We start from the raw sequence: 25,626 nt of genomic DNA on the forward strand, positions 1-25,626 counted from the left end.
AGTGGGATATGGTTTGGCTGTGTCCCCACCCAAGTCTCATCTTGAATTGTAGCTCCCATCATTCCTTTGTGTTGTGGCAGGGACCCAGTGGGAGGTAACTGAAACATACAGGTGGGTCTCTTCTGTTTTGTTCTTCTGATAGTGAATAAGTCTCACAATATCTGATAGTTTTATGAAGGAGAGTTTTCCTAAATAGTGTCTCCTGCCTGCCACCATGTAAGACATGACTTTGTTCCTCATTCACCTTCAGACATGATTGTGAGGCCTCCCCAGCATGTGGAAGTGTGAGTCAATTAAGACTTTTTCCCTTATAAATTATTCAGTCTTGATATGTCTTTATTAGCAGTATGAGAACAGATGAATACACACTGCAAGCTTCTTTTCTTGGCTTGTAGCCGCCATATTTTCCTGTGTTTATTCTTCATAACAGCTTCACTCTGTCTCTCTCTGTATCCACATCTCTCCTTTTTATAAAGTAATCAGTCATATTGGATTGTGATATGACCTAGTGACCTCATTTTAACTTGATTACCTCTGCAAAGATCCTATATTCAAATAATGTCACACTCTGAAGTTCTAAAAGTCAGGATTCTAATATATCTCATAGGACACAATTCAATATATAACACCAAGAAACTGCACAACCTAGCTACCCGAGTGAACTGAGTGTTGCCTAATCCACTGCATGACAAGGTTGGGCATTCTCAGGAGCATTCTATTATTGAGTGAAAATTATATCTATATGATAAAGGAGAAAGGCCCCGCAGGTCCACAGGGCAAAAGAAACTCAGAGAAGCAGAAAACTTGGACTATATGGTGCCTTCTTCCATTGCCTCAATGTCTCTCCCCCAGTGCACACCCACAGCTTCACCAGGAGTTTCCTATAACCAGACAACAGATGAAGGAAGGGAGTCGATGTTATGCAAAGGAAGCTGGAACTACCAAAAAGTAAATGGCTGCTGCATCAGAGCCCCTCCCAGGGGTGTCCTGAAACATAGTAGAAAGGGAAATCTTACTGACAAACAGAACTTTAAGCAGAACATCTGCTTTTCTATTTTGCAAGGAAAAAGAGATGGCCTGATGTAAGATCTGCACTGACTCATCAGTGGTGGCTAATGTGTTGGCCAGCTGCTGCCTTAAGGATTTGGAAAAAACAAGGTTGAAAGACTGGTGACACGGAGATCAAGGTGGGGGAGGCATGTGAAAGAGTCTCTTGAAATGGGCACAGGGTGTGAATATGTTTGTATCTCATGGAGTGCCCTCCAGAGAACAAATTGTTCTGCCCCCTGAATATCAGCCAGCCTCCCACCAGCCTCCTTGGGGCTTTCTGAATGCACAGTAAGTGCCAGGGTGCTGGCGTGGAGGTGAAGCACAGGCTCAAGTCTATGGACTTCCTTCACCAAGGCTGATGTGGCTACCACCAATGCTGATTGACCAAACTGTTGAGAGCAAAGGGCAGCACTGAGCCCCCTATGGCACCATTCCCCGTAGTCTGTGTTAGATGGTCTCTCTTCACAGCAACAGCTCACAGGTTCCAGTAACACCATTGACTAACCTTCCTCAGCAGTTGGAAGAGGGAGGAGGGGAGTTTAGTTTCCGCCTCTGGAGTTGGGAGTAAGGATATTGATGTTTCACAAACAACTAATGGGCAAGGGGAAAAAGATGACTGAGTTCAGAAGCAATGTCTGGATTGGAAATAAAAGACGGAAAATTGCATTAATTCATAATCATGTGATAATGCCCCATAGGACTCTGCATTTTTAATCTTCTACCTCTACTGATAGAGAGGCTTTGCTTCTCAGCTGCAGTGAACAAGCTGAAGAGAACTTATCCTCTTATCTGCAAGAGTGGAAGTAATCATAGGGGGGGTCCTAAACGCAAATGTTTACCTGTGCGTTTTATCCTGAAAGTGCCTAGGGTCCAGACCTCACCTCTCTTATACCACTTTATCTCCAGTACCTAGAAGAGAGGCTGGCACATTGTAACCACTCAAATATTTGTGGATGAGTGGAATACATGGGAGGATGTAGGAATGAATGAACGAAGGGATAACCCTTATAAGAATAATCGAGACCTGGGGAGGGAGAAGCGGTACCTGATCTGTTATTCTCCAAAACCCTTGAAAAGACTGAATGAGAGACCGCATAGAGTAGCCATTAAGACCTTGAACTCTTATTTTAGGATCTACAACTTCCTAGCTGAAGGGCTTGGCCAAGTTATTTAACCTCTCTGTGCACAGGCTTCCTTCCTGCAAAACAAACACAATAAATGCTTAGAGCAGCACCTGGGAAAAAGTCAAATTCCTCGTAAGTGTTAGTGTCATTTATGGCATCTTGATGAGTGTGTGAGTCTGCAAGACAATCGAGAAATTCTCTGGGAAGGGTGAATCCAGATACTCAGCTTCCAAGGGTCATTCAAGAGGAAACAATCATCTTTTCTCTTGGTCTTTCACGCGGTTTTAGACACCTCACTGCCGCCTAACATACCTATCACTGGCAAGAGACAGAGGCCTGGGTTTTAGTTCCAGTTGCCAGCGGTCAGCTGTGTGAGTTTGTCAAACCCCTGCCCTCTCTGGGCCTCGGTTCCCTAGCAGGTCCACGCGAGGTTGGAGGAGCTGAGCGCCGACGTCCCTTTCAGCTAAGAGGAAGCAGGGTCCCCGCGTCGCCGCCCCAGGGTCTCCGGATCTGAGGCTTCGCGCCCGTTCCCCTCCCCCTCCCAGGCCCCGCACCCTCGCGCCCCGGCTGCGGCCCAGCGCCCCGCACCGCCCTCAGGGTGGCCCTCGCGGTCTGCCTCCGGCCGGGATGCCGGTGCCCGGCGCCCCACGCGCTTGCTCTGGCGCAGCCTGCCCTGCAGTCTGTCCGCAGCGCCTTTATACCCAGCGGGCTAGGCGCTTACTAATGTTTAACTCCGGGCAGTAACTTGCCAGCGGCGAGGGACTCCGCCGCCCGCGGTGACTTCTGCCTGCACTCGTTCTCCCAACGCTCACTTCCGAGGAGACGCCGACGATGAAGGTGAGTGCCGTAGGGACCTCTTCCTCAAACTCCCCAAACGACCCAAAAGCTACCGGAACCTGACCAGGGACTCCCCTTAAGGCGGAAGCCCCAGAGCCACCCTCTGACAGGTGAGGGGACGTCCTAGAGCTCCCGCTTCGCTCTCGGACCTTGGCTTCTGCCAAGACAAGGGCGTCGAGCTTTGAATGTCTCGGAGAGCCACCCACAGAACGCACGCCCGAACCCGGGCAGGGATAGAGAAACCAACACTCACTCATGTGCTCTGAAGGCACAAGTTCAGGGGCACCCGCTTTGGCGCACTCCAGACGCCACCCCCACCCGCAGCCCACCGCCTCCCTCTTCTAAGGCACTCCCACCTGCAAATCCTGCAGCCTCTGGAGCAGCCCCGACCCTCTCACGGAAACTGGGGCCACAGGCTTCCCTCTAATTGGATTTGATCTGCCTGGTTTGCAGACGCCCTGGAAGGTTCTCCTGGGACTGCTGGGTGCTGCTGCGCTTGTCACCATCATCACCGTGCCCGTGGTTCTGCTGAACAAAGGCAGTAAGTTTGCAACATTTGTAAAAGGACAGTTGGAGCTCAGGTCAGGCTCCGTCTTACCAGGCGAAGAGAAATGCGGGATTTTGCGGGGGTTGGACCAGTGCCCCGGGTGCAGCTGAGAAGCCTTCCCTGGCGTTGTTGCTGCTTGTAGAGCAGCAGCTGGGTTCACTTCGCGGGGTCTTCAGCGTTTAAGCTGCAACTCCTGTCGCTTTTCCGTCTTGTTACTTATAACAAATGCATACTTCCTGAAATTGGGGAGTGGGGGTCGGAATTTTAAAAATTTCGATTTTAAATTTAATTTGTAAAGTTTTAAATTTACACATAATTTTTAAGAAAAGTTTTTGGGTGTGATCTGCAAAGGAAAAAAGGAAGTGTTTAAAGAGCCCAAATACGGCAGTAAGGATATCTGAAGTGGAAAGGAAAAATGAGAAACAACCCCCAAAATACAGTTTGGAGAAAAGACGTTGCACAGGTAACTCAGGCTGTTTTCCCTCAGGGGTAGTGAGAATTCAGTTGGAGGGTGGGGAGGCAGGCAAGTAATTATTTGACCAATTTAGTAGTAGTGCAGTGCTAAATCATAAAGCTGGTATGCATGATAATATTTCAGAAGGGGCTGGAATGAGTGATGTTTGGGTGGATTCTTTTATTTAAAGGCTTTCATATCTTTTTAGCTTGTCTAAATGTTCCAGTTTCACCCCAGCTTTTAATATAAAACACTCAGATAATGGAATAGTCCCTGTAGGATGCAAGCGAGAATGATTAGTTTCAGTCACCCCTGGCCCTACTTTCCTTTTGAACACTTGCTTTCATTTCAGCATTACACACTATAAATTAGTCAGCCACTTGAAGCAGTCACTCTGGATGGTTTACTCAACTGAGGAATATATAGTCAGCACTTGCATACTCCAGAAGTTTTATCTAGATTTCAGGATGACAGTTCAGAATTGGTTTGTAGAGTTGTCAAAACTGCTTGCTGTGCAATTCCAGGCCAAGGCAAAGATTCCAAGGGTTAAATAACTGAATGGATTGACCTGCTAATGAAATTTGAAGAAACCAGTGGTTGCTACAACTGTAGACTATTAATGACAGACAGTCCACTTAAGCTTGACTCTTTCTTGTGGACTGTTAAAATATAACTATTTTCATAAAGCAATACTTTGTATAAACCATAGTATTGGTTGCAAAGTCTTGTGGGAGAAGAATGGGCCATTCATACAATTGATAAATATAAGGCTTACAGGCTTACATTATGTACTAGGCACTGTGTTAGTTGCTACAAATGCACAGATTAAATTTTGTAAATGTAAATATAAAGGTCCCTGACCTCAAGAACTGCATAAGCTAGTGGGAATATGCAAACAAATATGATTTGTTATGTGTGTGTGTGTGTGTGTGTGTGTGTGTGTGTACAAAAACATAGACAGAAATAATCTGTATAGCCTGTTTGTCTCCAAAACATCACTGAGGCATCACAGCATCACTGGAAGTTTGGGTAAAACTGTAATCATCAGAACTTCCTTTAATGAAAGTTGGAAGGAATACTGTACTTTGATGAGCCACATGAGATGAACAGTGAAATGGCCGAGGGACCTGGGGCTTGCTGCAATAACTCTGGGGATTTTTGTTTTGCTAGGTAGGGTATATAGGCTGGGAAAGACTGTTTTGCCATTTCTGCTAAATTTTACCTGGTGTGTTCTCCAAATGAAATTTGAACACCCTTCAAGAATGTTCTCTTGAGGAGGACTTTTAAGAGACTCACATGTCTCTCTATCTAACTATTTCTAAGATTCAAAAATAATCTAGAGGTGCTTGAGTAAACTGCTCTTGAGATTAGAAGGAACACTTCTGGGAAAGTCAGGAGAGACTTCTTATAAGGTTTCTTTGGTGGGGAAGCTTAAATAGTTAACTTCAGTTTCTGGTGATAAGATATTCCAGAAAATGTGAATGTCTTATGTTTCAACACAGAGACAAGGAAAGGATCCAGAGTCCCAGAGGAGGTGGGCAACAGGCAAAGGAGTTTAATTCTAAGCTGGAGATGATGCAGGGAATGAGGTTTTAAGCCACGAGGCTGGAAAAGTAAGTTGCAATGGAGCAACCCTGGAGTGGAAAGTGAGGGAAATGGCCCAGAGCACTTACAGTACAGGTCAGAATTGAGAGACTCCAGAGCTATTCAGAACTGGGATTCAGTAACTGGTTAAGCGTGGAGTGGTAAAGGAGAGGGTGGCTAAGGATACCTCTTGGGCAACCAAGTGGAGATGTGGTTTCACGGTGGCTTTATTTACTTACCACTCTAGTTATTTCATGTATGTATTTCTTCATTTGTATGTATGTATGTTTAAGGAAACAAGGAAGTCATCTTGTTAACACTTTTGCCTTATCATAAGGAATAGAGATAAAAGCTCAGGAATGTAGCATTTTCACTAAATCAGCAATAATTTTCCTGGGCTGTACCACAGTAAAGGTCAGCATTCTTACAAAGAAGTCAAAGTCTTCACCCAATAAATGCCCTCCATATTGTCAATCAAGATTTCAAGTCAAACAAATACAGCAAAGGAAGAAAAGAAGGAAATAGGGAGGAAGGAAACATAAAAGGAAAGGAAGATGGAAGGAAAGGAATTTGATAGAAAAACAAAGCAAAGACCTAAATTATGTGGACACTAAAGAATTATAAAGCCAAAAGGAAGGAGGAAGCAGTGACCAAACCCAAATTTATCCCCTGAGAGGTTGGTTTAAGAGGTCAAGCATTTCCATATGAAATGCTCATATTTAGCAAAACTAGACACACCCAGAACAGGAGGGGGATTAGTGGGTGGGGAGCAAGGGTGAGAGCCAGAGAGAGAGAGAGAGAGAGAGAGAGAGACAGAGGCTTAGTACTATTGTCATATATTTAAGAATAAAAACTCCTTGAAGTCAGATTATTCATTTCACCAAGCACAGTTAAAAGTTCACCCTCATCTGTGTATATAAAAATGATTTTATGTTTTAATTTTTTTTCAACTATTCTACTATAGGAGGACATTGTACATATAAGCAATCAGTTTCCCCAAGAATTAGTGAGAAATATATAAAGATACCTGTATGGAATTGTACAATACTTCATGGCTTAGTGGAAATAAAGTCTTCTCAGTCAGCATTTATGATTCATTTATTTTTCCTTTTACAATATATTATATCTTAAAATTTAAAATATGTGGTTATTTGTCAAATAGTTTTATTATTGAATTTTATTATGAAATAAAATTATATTTCTTCTTTTGCTCTTTTCACTGCTTTAGCAGTAAATTTTTTCTATACCTACTTTCAGTGCAAAGGCAATTTGACTGCTCTCTCATCCATCAGTAATAAAAGAAAACCCAAAGGTGAAGGAGACAGGAATAATCAGAGAGAAAAGATAGCATCTATGAGGTTCACCTGAGGAAGTACAGGACCTGTTCCAGGTTTAAAAGCACAGAAATGAGCCTGAATGAAAGCTTTGTGTATTTCAGGGGACAATTTCTAAACAGTATGCTCTGTGAAAGCTGGAGTTAACTCCAGTTTGCTCAGTTAACTATTGTCAACCTTTGCAGAATGCTCATGAGGTCAGCAGTTTAGTCTTTTTCAGGCCAGTTATTTTGGCTTTTGCTTCGCTAACCATAGCATGTGCCTTAAGTTTCTCTGCCTTAGAAATCTCTGGCTCTTTTCTCAAAGGGGATCAGAAAGAGAGAGAAAAGGAAGACTATTTACCCAATTAATGGTCAGAGAAAGATAACATAAAAAGACTGGAGCTGGATCAGTGTCTTTCAAATTTTATGACTTAAGAAAGTACTGAGGCCGGTGGATAATGCGGGTGGGTGTAAATAACATGCAGGAGCGTCTTGCTTGAGGAAGCGAAGGCATGCAAGCATGCAGTAGTAGGAAATAGGCATTTACTATGAGCTAAATTTGGGGCTGAGGGCTTTCAATGTATTTTTTTATTTAATCCTTTGAACAACCCTTTGAAAGAGAGATAGTATTACCCTCTCCATTTCTACAGAAGTTTTATAGAAACTTTGAGAGGGTACTTTAGTTTTCTATAATTCCGTAATGAATTACCTCAGAACTTAAAACAATAAATATCTGTTATCTCATTGTTTCTGTGGATACGGAATTTTGGAGTGGCTTAGCTGAGTGAGAGAGACAACCTCAGGATGTCTCATGAGGTTGCAATAAAGATGTTAGCTGAAAGCTTGACTGGGCATGAAGGATCCCCTTCCAAGCTCACTCATGTGGCTGTTAGCTAGAGGTCTCAGTTCCCCAGTATGTGGGCCCCAGTTCCCTGCTATGTGGGAATTATGTTATAATTTCATGACTTCTAATCTCCATGTGCAAATATTGAGGAAGAGCCTACTGCTGATGCCTTCATTCCTGTATAAAGCTGTGTATAGGTAATGACTGACCTCTCAAGCTTTTGAATGGTTCTGTTTAGTAGTAGTAGTAATAATAGGTCCAAATTTACTTACTTGCACTAAATTATACTTAGGATAATATGGTAGCTACTTTCTCTTAGAATGAAGGATCCAAGAGAGGAACAAAGCAGGAAGCTGAGTTTCCTTTTATGACCTAACCTCATAAGTGGCAGGAATACCATTCCTTCTGCTGTGGACTATTGGTCACCCTGATACAATGTGGGAGGGCACTACACAACTGCATAAATACCAGGAGGTGGAGATCACTGGAAGCCATCATGGAGGCTGGCTCCAATGACTATCAAAGAAGTTAAGGAACTTGCTCAAAGTTCCACAAAGCTGGTATTCATACTCATGCAATGTGACTCTACAGCTGATACACAGTACTGTTCAACTCCCTATCATTCTAATCAAGTATAAAGTCAACTTGGTCATATTAGCATAATTGTTATAATATCTCATTTGCATGGCTATATTATAATTTCGTGACTTCTAATCTCTACATGTTAGGTGTTCTGAGGAAGAGCCTACTGCTGATGTCTTCATTCCTATATAAGACTGTATAAAGGCGATGACTGACATCTCAAGCTTCTGAATGGTTTTTTATTTTGTGGTATTAGTAGTAATAATAGATCCAGATTTACCTACTTGCACTAAATTACACTTGCTTTGTTTCTGATGTAAGTTACATTATTTCATTTGATCTTCACAGAGCAGTTCATGTCAGAGAGTTATATTAATATATTGACGTTTTATATGTGAAAGTTTAGGAGTTTTCAAATACGTACTGGATCTTGGGAATCCAGATCTTTTGGCTACCAACCTTGCCTGAGGTTGCTGGTTCCCATGAATGGCTAATTTATGGAAATGGCTTCGTGAGAGTTTTTCTGGGTTAATGTTTAATAACTACTTTATGGTTGGATGTTAATCCTTTCATTACTGTAAATCAGTGTCTTATAAATATTTTTACCTTTCATCTTCATAGCCTCATTATGACCTCCAAAAGAGGGTGTGTCTCTCAATTTGAGAGAAACCATGAAATTAGAACTTCTGAGTAAACTGTTTTCTCATTTACCAAGCATCATAGTTTGTTTTATATTTTTCTTCAAAATTATAACTTCCCAGGAAGCTTTTCAAAATTTAAATATAAACTATGTGCTTTCTTTATCTGGATGCATTAATGTGCACATTTATGAATTATTTGGTTCAGTAAGGAAGCGAATAGACCTATGAGTTAAGATCATACGATTTCAGTATCTAAGGCCCCAGAAGAGGAGGTAATTTAAGGCAGAGTCAAAGCCACCAGAGATTTTGTTCATGGCACTCTAGGAGTCATGGTGGCTCAGGATATATAATTGAGGTAGAGGGAGTAGGAGAGGTGAGTATCAAGCAGGTCTTATCATCACCCTGATTTCTTAAAACTGGGACCCCCAAAACTGAGCTTAGTGGCCCCTGTGGCCCTAATACCATTTCTATGAGGCTGGAACCCTCTTCTCTTGCTTTCCTCAGTTATTTTGAAGCCCACTCTGGTCACACACTCATGTCCATAAGTTTCATGGATGACTCTTATTTCTCTGTTATATTCTTCCATTCTTTGATTCCAGGCATAAATCTCTTTTAGTATGAGATTTAAAACCTCTTCAGGGCCAAGGTCCCACAGTGGCCAAAGACAATATTTGTCAATTCAAAAATATGTATTGAATGCTTACTGCATGTCAAGTGTTATTGAAGATATGGGGAGGGGGTGATATGGCTATTGAATGCTTACTGCATATCAAGTGTTATTGAAGATATGGGGAGGGGGTGATATGGCTATTGAATGCTTACTGCATGTCAAATGTTATTGAAGGCCACTACATGGCCTGTTATGATTGCGTATTTGTCCCCTCCAAACCTCAGGTTGAAATTTGATCCTCAGTGTTGGAGATGAGGCCTAATGGAAGGTGTTTGCATAGTGGGATCAGGGCCTTCCCATAGGGTGAGTGAGTTCTTGCTCTATTAATTTCCATAAGATCTGATTGTTAAAAAGAGCCTGGGACCTTCCTCTTTCTTGATTTCTTTCTCACCATGTGATCTCTGCACATGCCAGCCTCTCTTTTACCTTCTGCTATGAGTAAAAGCATCCTGAGACCATCATCAGACACAAATGTCCAATCTTGAACTTTCTAGCCACCAAAATCATGAGCCAAATAATCCTTAAAAAAAAATTACTGCCTCAGGTATTCCTTTATAGCAACACAAAACAAACTAAGACCTAGCCCTAAGCAGTATAAATGATGTCCCTCTTCCACTGGACCTTTACAATCCACAGAGCAGGCAAATTATAGGCAAGTGCAGAAATAATTTCAGATAGTAACAAATGCTATAACAGAAATAAAGTAAGATAGAGATGACTGCAGACACAGAAAGGAGTTTCTCTCTTATTCCAAGTATGGTTTTGAGCTTCTGGAGGATTTTGGCATGAGTATAACATGATCTTATTCACACTTCAAAAATATGCCTCTGACTCTTGTGTGGATAGAAGTTTGGGGTTGGTGTAGTTTGTCCAGGTGATAATGATAGTGGATTGGACAAGGATGGTAGCATTGGAAGTGAAAATAATTTAAAAAACAAAAAAGAAATGCAGGATATATTTTGGAGGTAAAATAATGTGCAGGCATGTCAAGAGTGAGGGAAGGAGAGAAAGTAAGGATGACTCCTTAGACAACTGGCTAGATAGCTTAAGTGGATAATTTCTCTTGCATCTTGGTTGTTCCCTTTTCATAAGAGTTTGTCTGCAGAGGTTCTTCTGGTTTAACTCCCCTTTCCTATTAGATCAGCCTTCCCCTTTCAAGGATGTACTCAGGAACACCTCCTAATTCATATTCACTCAGCACAGATTGTTGACAGAAGGTAATTCTCCAACTCAGCAAATATTTATTAAGGATTTTCTACACACTAGGTACTTTCTTGGTCCCTAGGGATAGAAAGACAATAGATATGGCCTTTGTCCTCCAATAATTGACAATATTAAAGAACACATAAACATTAACTATAATCAAAAGAGCTAAGTGCCCTTCTAGTAAATGATCAAAGTGCTATGGAAGCACTAGTGAGTAAATGATGAATGCTGCCCAGGGAAATTTCTGCATAAGCACTGAGCATAAAGCATGAATAATTAGTGGGTCTTTATACAATTCTCTCAATCCTCCAGCCACCAAACTGGCTCTGAGGCATGCAGTGCACCTCCTTGTTAGTCCTCACTAACTTACAGCTGTATGAGGTTGTTTTGGGCTTCAAGGAACAAATTCCTGGCCAAAAGTTGTTTGAATGATAGTGTTTTATTACTGTGTTGTCATTAGCATCTTTTATAATTGGAAGTGCAGAAATAAAGTGGTTCTTCAGTTTGCTAATGTAATGGCCTGAATACATCAAGAACACGGGGCTTTTCCACCTTCCAGCTCTGCCATCCATGGACTTTTGTCTTTTGTCCTCCAGCATGTCATCTCATGGTGGAGGATGGCTTCTGCAGCTCTTTCACAGGGCAGAAGAGGATGCTCTTCCTCATTCATGGTCTGGTTAATCAGGGAGGAAAACCATTTCCCTAAGTCCTCTGACGGGATGCAAACTTTCAGGTCTTAGTGGCTAGATTTGTGTCACTTGTCTATATTTAAACTAATCACTTACAGGGCGAATGAATTTCCATGATTAAACTAGACTAATCAAGACTCACTTCCTCCCCAGGTCTGGGGAGGAACTTCCTTTGCTAACACATGGAAGGAGAAGGGCAAATATTTAAGTCAAACTGGAAAATCTGAAAGACAGAAATCAGCGGTGGGGATGGGGAACAGCATATGTAGGCACACGGTGTATTTGGTTATTGGTCTCTTTTCATTAGGTTAGAAAGATTTAATTTTCCAACAAAAGAGGACAGATATCAAGCCAGCTCAGATCTCCAAAAATCTGGATCTCTAATTCTCTCCTTTCCTTCTTCTCACTTTCTTTCCTAACCAACTGGGTTTATTGCAAAGCAGTGTGCTTCGTTGCTGCTTTTCTGATCTCAAGGACATTTTGACCTCTGACCTTGCTTTCTCTTGGCATCCAAAGTGATCAAGAGGAGGAAAGAATTGAACTGCAATATTAAAATCTGAGACAATAGTGCAGGTCAGAACCATCTGAGGGGAATTACTCAGAATTTTCCCCTAGAAATTACACACAAACTGTCATTTTTCATCGAGTTCATAATGTCAAAAAGTGGCAGAAATAGTCAACATAAAATAAGACAGGCAAAGTTTTTTAAAAATGCTAAAACTTAGATCTCAAAAGTTAACCCAGGAAAGTAGGACTTAAAATATTTAATGGCCATAAAAATAAAATAAATAAATAACAAAAGCAATCAAAATAATTTAACATGGACAAAAAGAATCTAATTGATGACTCAACTCTTCATTTTAAAATTTCCAGGGAAAAAATTACTTTGCATGGTAATGATTTCCTTAAAATTAAAACGGTTTGGCTGTACTGGAAGGAGAACCCAGAACCCAGCAGCCAGTGGCCCCTTATTCCTGCCTGGCAATATTCTCCTATTTTTCCTGTCTGCTCTCCTGGTGAACTATTCGAGGTATCTCCTCTCCTTTCAAACTTCTAACACCTCCTCTCTATGCTCATTCATAGCTAAGGAACTGGCTTCCTGTTTTTGTGAGAAAACTGAAACTATTAGAAGAGAACATCAATTCTCTCCGGCTCATCAGTGCATTCATCTGCATGGGCTCCCCTCCCAGGTTAGGGGATGAATGTTCAGGCTCCTATCCAAGGCCAGGCCCTGTATTTGTTCCCTGGGTCTCATCCCTTTTACTTACCCAAAGACTAGGCTCCAGCTATCCCTTTGCATGTGGCATCATCGTTTTTTCCATCTCTATTTGATCATGAACATGCAGTAATGTCTCTTATTCCTAAAAAGAAATAAGAAGGAAACTATCTCTTCCCACCCTCATCCTTGCTGAACTTCTACTCCCTTTCTCTGTTCTCTTTACCACAAAACTTCTTAAAGAGTTTCTGTTATCACTGTGTGTAACCCCTCTCTTCACCTTTTTTTTCTCTTAAGCCCCCTGGAATAAGGATTATCCCCACCACACCACTAAAATAGCTCTGTTCTCATCAAGGTCCCTAATCTCCATGTTGCCAACCCAGAGCTGCTTCTCACTCTGTGTCTCATATGCCTATCAATTAGTCATCTTGATTCTCTATCTGCCCTGGGGCTATCACTCTCTCCTGATTGTCCTTCTACCTCACCCTCCTTCCCAGCCTACTTAAGTATTCTTTCCAGCCTACTTAAGTATTCTTCTTGATATCTTCACTTCTCACCTTGGCCTACTCTGGGGCTCCATCCTAAGACTTCGTCCTTCTTCACCTTAGATGACCTCATCTACTCCAGTGCTCTTAAATATCATTTATAACTTGGCAACTTTCCAATCTTATCTGCAAACTAGACCTTTTCCTGACTTCTAGGCACAATATACAATTGCTTACTGGACATCTCCATTTGGATGTGATATTGGCATCTTATACTGACATCTTCCAAAACTCTTTGTCTTCCCTTAGTACATCTTATCTCAGCAAAGGGCAATTCCACTTTTATAGTTACTGAGGCCAATATCCAAGCAAGTTCTCACCTCCTCTCTTTCATTCACAAGTCATAACTAATCTGTCAGCAGTTTCATCATCTGTATCTTCATATTCTCTTAGAGTTTGACCATACCCCACCATCTCATCTACTACCCTGGTCAAAGATACCATTGCCTTTCTCCTAAATTATTGCCAACATCTCTCTATTTTCTTTCTTATTTCCCTATGGTATATTCTCAACACAACAGACAAGGTGATTGTGGTAGGCAGAATTCTAAGATGACCCCCAAGAATCCTTCCCTCCCCTCCTGAGTACTAATCTCTGAGATTGCGGATATGGTGGAATTTTTTTCCTGTAGTTAAGTTTTGTTATAATGCACAGTCAGCTTTAAAAAATAGAGATTAGCTGCTAGGGCCTGCCTAAATCACATGAACCTTTTAAAAGCAGAGTTTCTCTGGCTGGTCACAGAACAGGCATTTGGGGATCCCAGGGATGAGAAGGATTTGAAATGTCATTGCTGAGTTGGAAGATGGAGGGGCCTTGTGGCCAGGAATGTGGGTTGTCTCTAGGAGGTGAGAGCAGCCCTGGCTTGTAGTCAACAAGTAAATGAGAACTTCACTCTCACAACCTCAATGAACTGAATTTTGCCAACAACTTGTGTGAGCCTGGAAGCAGGTTTTGTTTCCCCCAGAGCCTCCAGCTAACAATTCAGCCTAGCCAAAACTTTGATTTTAACCTCACAATAGTTTGAACAGAGAACTGACCAAGCTGGGCTGGATTCCTGACTAATAGAACTCTGATACATGTGTGCTGTTTTAAGTCACTAAGTTTGTGGTGACTCGTTATATAGCAATAGAAAACTATTAATAATATGGTGATGATATTTTTAAATTTATTTTTAATTTTTTGGAGATGGAGTATTGCTCTGTCACCTAGGCTGGAGTGCATTGGTGCAAACTTAGCTCATCGCAACCTCTGCCTCCCAGGTTCAAGCGATTCCTCCGCCTCAGCCTCCCAAGTAGCTGGGACTACAGGTGTGCACCACCACGCCTGGCTAATTTTTTTTTTTAGTAAAGACTGGGTTTCACCATGTTGGCCTGACTGATTTTAAACTCCTGACCTTAGGTGATCTACCTGCTTTGGCATCCCAAAGTGCTGGGATTATAGGTGTAAGCCACCATGCCCAGCCCAGTGATCATATTTAAACATAAGTCAAATCATACGCTTCTCTTCTTAACACCGTTCATTGGCTTCCCATTGTGAAGGCTCCATGGCACTTGTTACCACCTAACCTGTGGCATTACTTACTTATTATTTGTTCATATGTCTTCCCAGTTAAAATGTAAGTTTCAAAAGGGCAAGAGTTTTTCATGCTTTATTCACTGTGATATCTCTAGTGCCGAGAACACTGAATAACACATAAGTGCTAAGTAAATATTTGGTGAATTAAATAAATTATCTTGGAGGTCAGGCAAGAAAAAATTTTTTGATGAACAATTATTAATGTTGCTGTAATTCTGATTAAAATTATTATATTTATAAATCAGTACTAAATTGTGTATACCTACAATTTGTAAGTGCAACAGTTTGAAAAAGATACAGTATGTTCATCCTCATGGCTTATTAATACTTTAGTTAAGAAAAGACTGTTAAAGTATTTAAATAGATATAAAATTACTTGATTAATGGGCAAAATATGTGACACTGAAAATAAACATTTTAATAAGATGAGAAGAGAGAACTGAATGTGGACTAAGTAGTAAGGTATAGATCAAGAGGTATGCAGAGGGAATAGTGAGAAAATGAAGGCCATGGATGTGGATTGTTTATTTGAGAAGTTTGTCCAGATGGCTTGAGAACACAGCAGAATCAGATAAGTATTTCTTTAAGATTGGTACACATTCTGCAGGCCTAACTACAGAGCAGAAGTGAGCAGTGGAAAGAAACTGAAGATGCAGCTGGGCACAGTGGCTCACACATGTAATCCTAGGTCTTTGGGAGGCTGTGGCAGGAGGATCACTTGAGCCCAGGAGTTCATTCAAGGCTTTAGTGAGCCATGAGCATGCCTCTGTACTCTAGCCTGGGTGGCAGAGTGAGACCCTGGAGGGGGGGGGAGAGGGAGGGAGGAAGGGACGGAGAGGGATAGCTGTTATAGAGGGAAAGGTAAGATTTTTTTAAAAAATCCCTTGGGAACAAGAAGATAAGCATCTGAAGCATAGGTTGGGTGTGGAACGATTAAGGAGGGAACTCACCTCTTCCTCTAAGGGAAGAGTTAAATAATGGCAGCAGAGACAGATACCACAGAACTGATGAGCATGGTAGAAAAAAAGCTCCTTATGGTAGCTTTTGCTGTAAAGGAGGAATCATTGAATCTACAGGACCCAAGTTGTTCAGCATTGTGTAATATTTAAAATCTAGGAAACATGAAAAAAGGGAAGAAAAGAAACCTATTTTAAAGCTTACATGACTACCTTTTTATGAGTTCAAGAAAAAGATGATGAAAGTTACTGAGTATTCCATGGGAAAGAGAAAAGAGATGGTATAAATTCCTTTCTAGGAAGTCACAGAGGTGCCATCCTTCTTACTGTCCAGAGGGAAAATTCTAGAGTTTTCTAAGAGAACTTGTACTCTTTTGACTTTGAAGCTCTAGAACAAATGAAGTTTCAACTGACCCAAGTCCTAATGTTACTACCAGCATGCCTATTGAAAATAGTTGCAAACAGTGAATTTAAACACTTCCATAAAGCTTAATTCATCTCCACCAATTCACAAAACATGCCGAAAAGCATTTACCACGTGCAATCACTGTCCCAAAGATTTAGAGAGTGTTAGAAGAGTGATTGTAACCACAGGCTTTGGTACCACATTGCCTGGCCCCAATGTGGCTTTGGTGCATAGTAATCACAGGACTTTAGTCCAGCCACTGGCTATGCCTGTCTGTGCCTCAGTCTCCTTATCTGTATAATGGGAATGAGCATATGAAGAATAAATGAGTTGAAAGTCTACATTGCCTAGAACAACCCAGCAAACTGGAAGAACTCCATACGAATGTATAATCATTATTCTTTATATATTTTAACTATTTTGTTGTTGTTTTAACAGATCCAGAGGCAGGTAGTATAGTAACTTTTGCCCCATGCTCCTGAATGTTTTACCTGGAAAATAATGGGAAAGTAGTAATTCCTGTGGCAGTTTTGTTTTTCAATAATTGTTTTTTCTTATATCAGGGATGACATGCCTGTCACAAATAGTAGCCTTGTTGATTACACTTATAAATCTTCGGGAAAGTTCTTCAATGAGTCAGTGTTAGAGCTTTCAGCTTCCATAAATGCAAATTTTCTTTACTCAGTTTCCTTTCTAACATAAGCTGATCTTTCTTAGCTTGCACTGTAATACCTTCCACTGATGTCACGTTATAACTGCTTTTAAGTATATGTCAAGGGAAACTAGCCCTTTGCTAAAATAGTTGCATCTTTCATGGACCTGTGGATCATTTGGCCATATCCTTAAGAACCCTCCACCTTTCAAGTATTTCTCACCACCTTGGATTACACTGGCCCAATGCCAGTCAACTTCATGGGGCATAAAAGTCTGCACATGTTAGTTTGGGCCATTATTGTACCAGTCTTGTTTATTCCCAGAAAAGTCATATCAAGAAAAGAGGAAGTGACTATAATTAAAAAAAAAAAGTGATTTCATTTCAAAAAGGGATAAAGCAGTCCTACCACATTGATTAGTGCTGGCTGCCTGTGTGTGTAGAGCTTCCTGGCTCTGCTGTGGCAGCAGAGTGAACCAGGCGGTGTAACTGGGCTTAGTTCTGTCATACCTTCAGCCTTGCATTTCTTTACCAACATGTCCATATTTGGGTCAAAATGAAGACAGATATCCAATACTTCAATACTGAGACAAATATTCTGCCCACTTTCACTTTTCTCCTGCATATATTGGAGTCATATGCTCATATTGTTTCAAAGCAATTGGAGTTTCAATCTCAATATTTGTCTTTCAAATCCAATCCTATGAGCAGTTTTTGTTTTAATGTTGCTCACAATTTTGAGGAATGTCTAGATGAGGTTGTCAAACTACTATAATCAGGACTGGCCACCTGATTTCTTTCAAATAAAGTTTTATGGGAACATAGCTGTGCCCACTCACTCACCATTGGCTGTGGCTGCTTGAAGGTTACAATGGCAGATTTGAGTAGTTATAAGGTTATAAAGTTATAAAGATCATAAGGTCCACAAAGCCTAAACTGTTTACCAACCAGCTGTTTAAGAAAATGTTTGCCAACTCCAGGTCTAGATGTTGTATTCTTACCACTTAAAAATACTTTCCTTATAATGTCTAACTTAAATAATGAGATTCAGAAAAATGATTAAGTATAGAGTTTACTCAAGTACAAAGCTTGAGGATAACCTCTTGGAAAACATACTCCAGACAAATGGGGTTAGCATTACAAAGTGAAGAATTGTACTTACATGGGTAGTTAGCAGGATTACAACATTTTCCATACAAGGTCAGTATATATATTATAGTGATTTTATTGGTTACAGACTGCAATATTCCAACTAAGATTGCTCTAATATTCCATGAGCAGGAGTGATGATCTGAGGGGGGTCTTACCTCTGGTAGCACAGGGTCTTTTCTGGTCATTTACAGGAAAAAGCAGAAGCTGTAGCTACATGTAATGTGACTCAGGCCACATAGCCACATTCCTCTCAAGGCTCAAAATAACCTAAAATTCCAACAGCTTTAAGTTCCAATTATTTAATTTAATCCCAATAGGTAAGATGAATAAGTTCTTATATCAGTTAGAGAAATCACACTAGGGCCGGGTGTAGTGGCTCACACTTGTAATCCCAGCACTTTGGGAGGCTGAGGTGGGCAGATGATCTGAAGCCAGGAGTTTGAGACCAGCCTGGCAAACATGGTGAAACTAAAAATACAAAAATTACCTGGATGTGGTGGCACATGCCTGTAGTTGCAACTACTTAGGAGGCTGAGACAGGAGAATTGCTTGAACCTGGGAGGCAGAGGTGCAGTGTGCCAAGAATGCACCACTGCACTCCAGCCTGTGCAACAGAGTGAGATTCTGTCTCAAAAAAAAAAAAAAAAGAAAGAAAAGAAAAGAAATCACACTAGATATTTCAGCAGAGGGCTTTAATGTGAAAATTGGTTACACAGATACAACAGCAAAAGAGGAACTCTGAGGTAACAGAGAGAGTAACTACAAGGAGTGACTAGGACTTGAAAACAAAGAGGAAGAGGAACACAGAAGATCTTAGATCAAAGCTCTAAGGTTTAAAATGCCCCCAGCTGCTGCTGGTACCTCTGAGAGGCATGATGAAGCAGGTTCCAGATACTACAAAGGAAGGCAGAGGCTGGAGCAGGTGCTACTGCTGGGTGCATGCTGTCAACAAGAAAGAGGAAAGGAGGAGCCCCTCCTCTTTTCTGATTGCAATCCAATTTTTTTCTCTATTTTTTCCTATTAACAGAATCTAGCAGAAATCCTGCAAATGAGCCTGCTTGGAAATAAGGAAGAGTATGTATATTTGGAGGTGAAAAAATGTAGGAAAATGACTGGCTCAGGCTTAGAGGAGTGTGCTGACCTAACAGCAGCCAGTGGTGGTCTAGAACCTGAGTTGTAATAGCCTGACAGGTTCTTCTTACTCACTGCACAGATAAAACCAGTTCACTGTGACAGCAATATTGCAAGAGAGAATTCCATAATCACGGGACCAGCCAAGTGAAAGGACAGGAGACATTTCTCAAATTGCCTCCCTGAAAGCTGGGAGGCTAGGGTTTTTAAGGATGATTTGGCAGGCAGGAGGATAGGGGACAGGTGTTGTTGATTGACTGGGGATGAACACATAGGAGTGTCCAAAATGATCTTTTTGCACAGAGTCAGTTTCTGAGTGAGGGTCAAAAGACTGGTTAAGTTAGTTCCTTGGTATGAATCACAGGTCCTGCTAGAGTCAGCAGGTCCACCTGAATGTAAAAGTCTGAAAAATATCTCAAAGACCAATCTTAGGTCTTAACAATAGTGATGTTATCCATAAGAGCAATTGGGGAAATTACAAATCTTCTGACCTCTGGAATAATGGCTGGTTATCATTTACCTACTAGCCTACATCCTGGCAGAATTCAGACCCCTCCTATAATCCTCATTTTTGTGGCTTTTTCTTCCTCTTAGAAAGGCAGTCCTCAAAGGGGGTCAGTTTTGGGAGGGACTATTATCATCCTTGCTCCAAAGTTAAACTGTAAACTAAATTCCTCCCATAGTTTTCTTGGCCTATGCCCAGTAATGAGCAAAGGCAGTTAGCTTGTGAAATTAAAAGCAGGATGGAGTCAGTTAGTTTAGATTTTTGTCATTGTCATAATTTTTGCAAAGGCCATTTCAGAGGCTCTTGTGCCCACTCTGTCGAATCCTGTCTGGCTAAGCTCACTGCTCTTCCTACACTACAGCCACTTGGAATTCACATGCTGTGTTTGGAAGTGTTGGTTCTTATTTTCTTATTGTTTGACTTTTATCTTTTCATTCAACAACTATTTCTTGAGTGCCTGCTATGTACCAGGCAACTGTTTTAGGCTATAGTAATATAATAGTAAATAGAATGAATAAAAATGAAATCAGTGCCCCCATGGAGCTTATATCCAATTAAGGGAGGCAGACAGTTAACAATATAAAAAAGTAAAATGTATAATAAGTTAGATGGTATCATTGCTAAGAAAAAACTGACTAAAGCTGGAAAGAGTAGTAGAGAATGCCATGGGGGAAGAGACTGCAATGCCAGTCCAGGGAAGGAATGCAGCATTTAAATAAACACCTGAAGGAGGTGAGGGAGCAAGCCCTGGCCGTATCTGGGGGAAGAATGTTCCAGGAAGAGCATATAGCAAGTGTGAAGTCTCTGAGGCAGGAATGAGCCTGGTGTGTCTGAGGAATTCCTGGGTTGCCAGTGTGGATGGAGTAGAAAGGTAAGAGAGGAGGAGGAGAAGGAGGAGGAGGGCTAAACCCCATTAAGATGTTTCATTTTTTTCAAAATGTTGCTATTCTGGGAAATGTGCATTGTACTATTTGGTTGGCCTTTCAGGTGGACACACTGGAAAGTGACTATGTCCCTAATGAAAGTTTGGTCACCTGACACTCTGATCCTAAGGTAGATGCTGAGAGTATACAGTCCCCACATTCTACAACCTCCAGCTAAATGGCAATACATTTATTATATGCCCCTGGATGTACCACCGTGTTCTTTTGTTGAAAAGGTGAATCTGCTATTATGATTATATTCTAATGTCCCTTGTGTATACTCATCTGACAAACATCAGTCTTTAGACATCCTCTAATTCTATTAAGTCAAATGTTTTCCCTTCATACTGTAAACTGCTGATTTCCAAAATGGATGCTATGGTGTTAGGCATGATTAATAGAAAGGAGAAAGTTATATTCATTGGCACTTAGGAAATGATTAGGTTACACTTATCCTAAATATTTTTATCAATGTAATTGTCTCATGCTGTCTTATGAGGATTATTTTTCATTATGAACATAGTAAGATTTAACTGGCTCTTATTTTATTGCAGTTAAATTCTTAATCTCACTGTTAGGTGCTCCGGAGCAGACTCTTTCACATTCATTTTTGTATTCTGGTTGCCTAGCACATGGTTGGAACAAATCAATAGTGCGTAGTGTGACTTATCTACAGGTGCTTCCTAAGTTCTAAGTCCTGAGCTAAGCATATGACATACATTATCTCATTTAATCATTGAAAATCCCTATGGACTATTAGTCTCATGTTATAGATGTTTTAAATGAAACTTTAAAAGGTGTCTTGGTTTGTGGTGCTGTAACAAATAGCACAGACTAGGTAATTTATAAGCAACAGAAATTTATTTTCTCACAATTCGGGAGATGGGAAGTTCAGTGTCAAGGCATTGGCTTTTGGTGTCTGGCGAGGGCCTTCTTGCTGCCTTCTCACATGGCAGAAGAGTAGAAAGGCAAAAAGGCTTAGGCTAGTTCCCTCCAGCCCTTTTATAAGGCACTAGTCCATTCATGAGTGGGGAGCCCTCTTGACTTAATCACTTCAAATGGTCTCACCTCTTAATATCTCAACAGGGATTTCGTTTCAAGACATCAATTTTGGGGGACACTCAGACCATAGCATTCACCCTTGAATCCAAAACTTCATGTCCTTTTCATATGCAAAATACATTCATTCCATCCTAATAGCCCCCCAAATCTTAACTTTTTCTAGCATCAACTCAGAAGTCTAGAGGCCAGAGTCTGATCTAAATTAGTTTTCATCTAAACCAGGTGAAACCCAAGGTAAGTTTCACCCTGAGGCAAATTGCTCTCCAGCTGTGAATCTGTGAAATCAAACAAGTTGTATGCTTCCAAAATACAATGTTGGGGTAGGCATAGGATAGATGTTTCCATTCCAAAAGGGAGAACTAGGAAGAAAGGTTTAACAAGTCCCAAATAAATCCCAACTGGGCAAACAATATTATATCTTGAGGTTTGAAAATAATCTTTGACTCCATGTCCCATGTTTCAGACATGCTAAGGTGAGAGGTGGGTTCCCTTGGCCTCAGAGGATGTCCCCTTGCCCCCACTATGGCTTTGCTGGGCACAGCCCATGCTGCAGCTCTCATGGGTTGAAGTCTTGTGCCTGTGGCTCTCCTAGGCTGGCATTGCATGCTGGTGACTCTACAGTTCTGGGGACTCAAGGATGGCCCTGCCCGGCAGCTCCATTAAGCATTGTCCTCACTGGGACTCTGCAGTATCTCTTGCAGCAGTTCTCTCTGCTTGAGACACTAGCCTTTCTGAGGAATCTTTTGAAATATAGGTGGAGGCTGTGGCTCAAGCCTGTAATCCCAGCACTTTGGGAGGCTGAGGCGGGTGGATCATGAGGTCAAGAGATAGAGACCATCCTAGTCAACATGGTGAAACCCCTTCTCTACTAAAAAAATACAAAAAAAAAAAAAAATTAGCTGGGCTTGCTGGCGCGTGCCTGTAATTCCAGCTACGCAGGAGGCTGAGGCAGGAGAATTGCCTGAACCCAGGAGGCGGAGGTTGCGGTGAGCCGAGATTGTGCCATTGCACTCCAGCCTGGCTGGGTAACAAGAGAGAAACTCTGTCTCAAAAAAAAAAAAGAAAAAAAAGAAATATAGGTGGAGGGAGCCATGCCCCTACAGCTGGTGCACTCTATGCTCCTGCAGTATTAGCATCACATGGGTGTTGCCAAGGTTTATAGCCTACACACACTAGAGCAGCAGCTGAGCCTACTTGAGTCACATATGTGAAAGCTGAAGAGTGCTGCACCAGAATGCTGAGAGCAGAGACAAGGAGGTGCAGGGGAGTTAATGAGGTCCCATGGGTGCCCAAACTCCTTTTTTGACATAATTCTTTCCCCTAGGCCAAACTTGTCCAACCTTTGGCACAAGGGCAATATGTGCCCCCAGAATGGCTTTGATGTAGCCCAGCACAAATTTGTAAACTTTTTAAAAAACATTATGAGATATTACAAGGTGCAGTTGCTCACACCTGTAATCCTAGAACTTTGGGAGGTGGGCAGATCATGAGGTCAGGAGTTCAAGATCAGCCAGACCAACATGGTGAAATCCCATCTCTACTAAAAATACAAAAATTAGCTAGGCTTGGTGGTATGCGCCTGTAATCCCAGCTACTCAGGAGGCTGATGGAGGAGAATCGCATGAACCTGGGAGGCAGAGATTGCAGTGAGCTGAGATTGTGCCACTGCACTCCAGCCTGGGCAACAGAGTGAGACTTCATCTAAAAAAGTATTATTACAAGATAGTTTTGCGTTTTTTTTTAAGCTATTCAGCTATCGTTAGTGTATGAAATGTGTGGTCCAAGATAATTTTTCTTCCCATGTGGCCCAGGGACACCAAAACATTGGACACCCCTGCCCTAGGCCATGGCACTCTGGCCCTATGATGTGAGAGGCAGCAGCAATAATCTCCAAAATGCCTTCAGGGTCATTGTTCCATTGTCTTGATGAATAGCATCTAGCTTCCTATTCTCCATATTAATCTCCTTATTAAACTTGGTTGGCCACACCCTTGGTATTCTCTCTGAACTTGCCTTTTTGTCTTTACAACCTGGGCAGGATCAGGCCAGGCTGAGACTTTTCAACTCTTTAAGTTCTGTTTCCCTTATGATCACGAATTCCATCTTTAATTTGTTTCTCTCTTCTTACATTTTCCTATAGGATGTCAGGAGAAACCATTCAGCACCCTGAACATGTTATTTTTCTTCTGCCAGACATTCTTATCTTCTAAAATTCTGCCTTCCAGAAGCCGTAGTGCACGGACACAATTCAGCCAAGTTCATTGCTACTTTCTGGTATGAGTGGCCACTTCTCTAGTTCCAATGAGATCTTCATTTCTGTCTGAGATCTCATCAAAAGTGTCTTTACTGTCCATATCTCTGCCAACATTTTGATCGCAATCACTTAGATAATTTCTACGAAGACCGAGGTGCTCTCCACAGCTCTCCTCTTCTTCTGAGCCCTTACCAGAATAGTGTTTAACACTAGGCTTTTGCTAGCCTGCACTTCAAAACTATTCCAGCCTCACCCATTATGCAGTTCCAAGCCACTTCTACATTTTTAGGTATCTGTAACAGCAATACTCCATTTCTCTGGTACCAATTTCTGTCTAAGTCCATTTGTGTTGTTACAACAAAATACCTAAGAATGGGTAACTTAAAGAACAGAAGAAATGTATTTCTCACAGTTCTGGAGGCTGAGAAGTCCAAGCTTAAAGTGCAGGCAGGTCAGTATGTGGCGAGGTCCCACCCAATTGAAAGCACTGTCTCTCGAGCCAGCATCCTCGCATGATGGAAGGTAGAGGGCCAAAAGGCCTCAGTTAGTTCCCTCCAGCCCTATTATGAAGTACTAATCACTTCCCAAAATGGACCCACCTCTTAATACTACCACAATGGGGATTAGGTTTCAACATGAATTTTGGAAGGGACATCATCTTTCAAATCATAGCAAAGATTCAGTAATTTTCCCAAGGTCCCAAGGAAAGAAATGGACCTGGGTTCAAATCCAGGCTCTCTGATTCAAAGCAACGAACTGCTCAACCCCTTGACTGGTGCTTGTTGAATCTATGGAGATGGGTGGCAGCCTGCATGTGCAGCTGGAGAATACAGACACAGGATGAGGGGACATTCTGTCAGTTTCTTCTTTTACCTCCTTGATTTTTCTTCTACTGTCCCTATGTCAAGGTGGTTAATTTGCTAGATCAAATTTTGAAGTAACATTCATTTTATTTCTTTATACCCATTGTAGATATAAGCATCAATATGGAATGTTAGCTGATTACCATATGGAACACAGGAACTTTATAACCAGATAACTCTTTTGCCTGTTTTTAACAACTTTACACAGTTATGTGAGGTCATGAGCACATTTCTTTTTAGATGTATTTCATTAGCCATTTATTTACCAAAGCATTTATTTTTGTGGAGTGGAAACATTATATGGCAGTTTAATACAGACAAAATAGTAATGAATGGATGACAATATTCAAAATATCTTGTTATCATACAGAAGCAATTGATCAAAGCAAGAATATTCCCTGGAGGCTGGGCGTGGTGGCTCATGCCTGTAGTCCCAGCGCTTTGAGAGGCCAAGGTGGGCAGATCATGAGGTCAGAAGTTCAAGACCAGCCAGACCAACATGATGAAACCCGATCTCTACTAAAAGTACAAAAATTAGCCAGACATGGGGGCGTGTGCCTATAATTCCACCTACTCAGGAGACCGAGGCAGGAGAATTGTTTGAACCCAGGAGATGAAGGCTGCAGTGAGCCGAGATTGTGCTACTGCACTCTAGACTGGGCTACAGAGTGAGACTCCATCTCAAAAAACAAAAATAATATCCCCTGGAACTATATGACTCTCTTATTTGGATTTTATCAATCTGAAAATCTGTTTTTCAGAAATGACTTTGATACTATAGCAAGTATTCATTAAGATACCTTCACGCTTTTATAAGAATTTATTATTACATTGAGCCATTT

At 41.4% G+C, this 25,626-nt stretch overlaps 1 protein-coding gene across 2 annotated transcripts in view; it reads left to right on the forward strand.

Annotated features, from left to right (window-relative positions):
• The first annotated feature begins 2,947 nt into the window (after positions 1 to 2,947).
• Positions 2,948 to 25,626, forward strand: part of DPP4 (dipeptidyl peptidase 4) — an 82,498-nt gene continuing 59,819 nt past the window's right edge. For both annotated transcript variants that reach the window (XM_002749392.6, XM_017973435.4), the window contains exons 1-2: positions 2,948 to 3,011; positions 3,465 to 3,552. In XM_002749392.6, coding sequence (XP_002749438.1) covers positions 3,006 to 3,011; positions 3,465 to 3,552 — 94 coding nt within the window. In that variant the 5' untranslated portion in view covers positions 2,948 to 3,005. The remainder of the gene's footprint in view (positions 3,012 to 3,464; positions 3,553 to 25,626) is intronic.

This window comes from Callithrix jacchus, chromosome 6 (assembly GCF_049354715.1).
Source record: "Callithrix jacchus isolate 240 chromosome 6, calJac240_pri, whole genome shotgun sequence".
Taxonomy (NCBI): domain Eukaryota; kingdom Metazoa; phylum Chordata; class Mammalia; order Primates; family Cebidae; genus Callithrix; species Callithrix jacchus.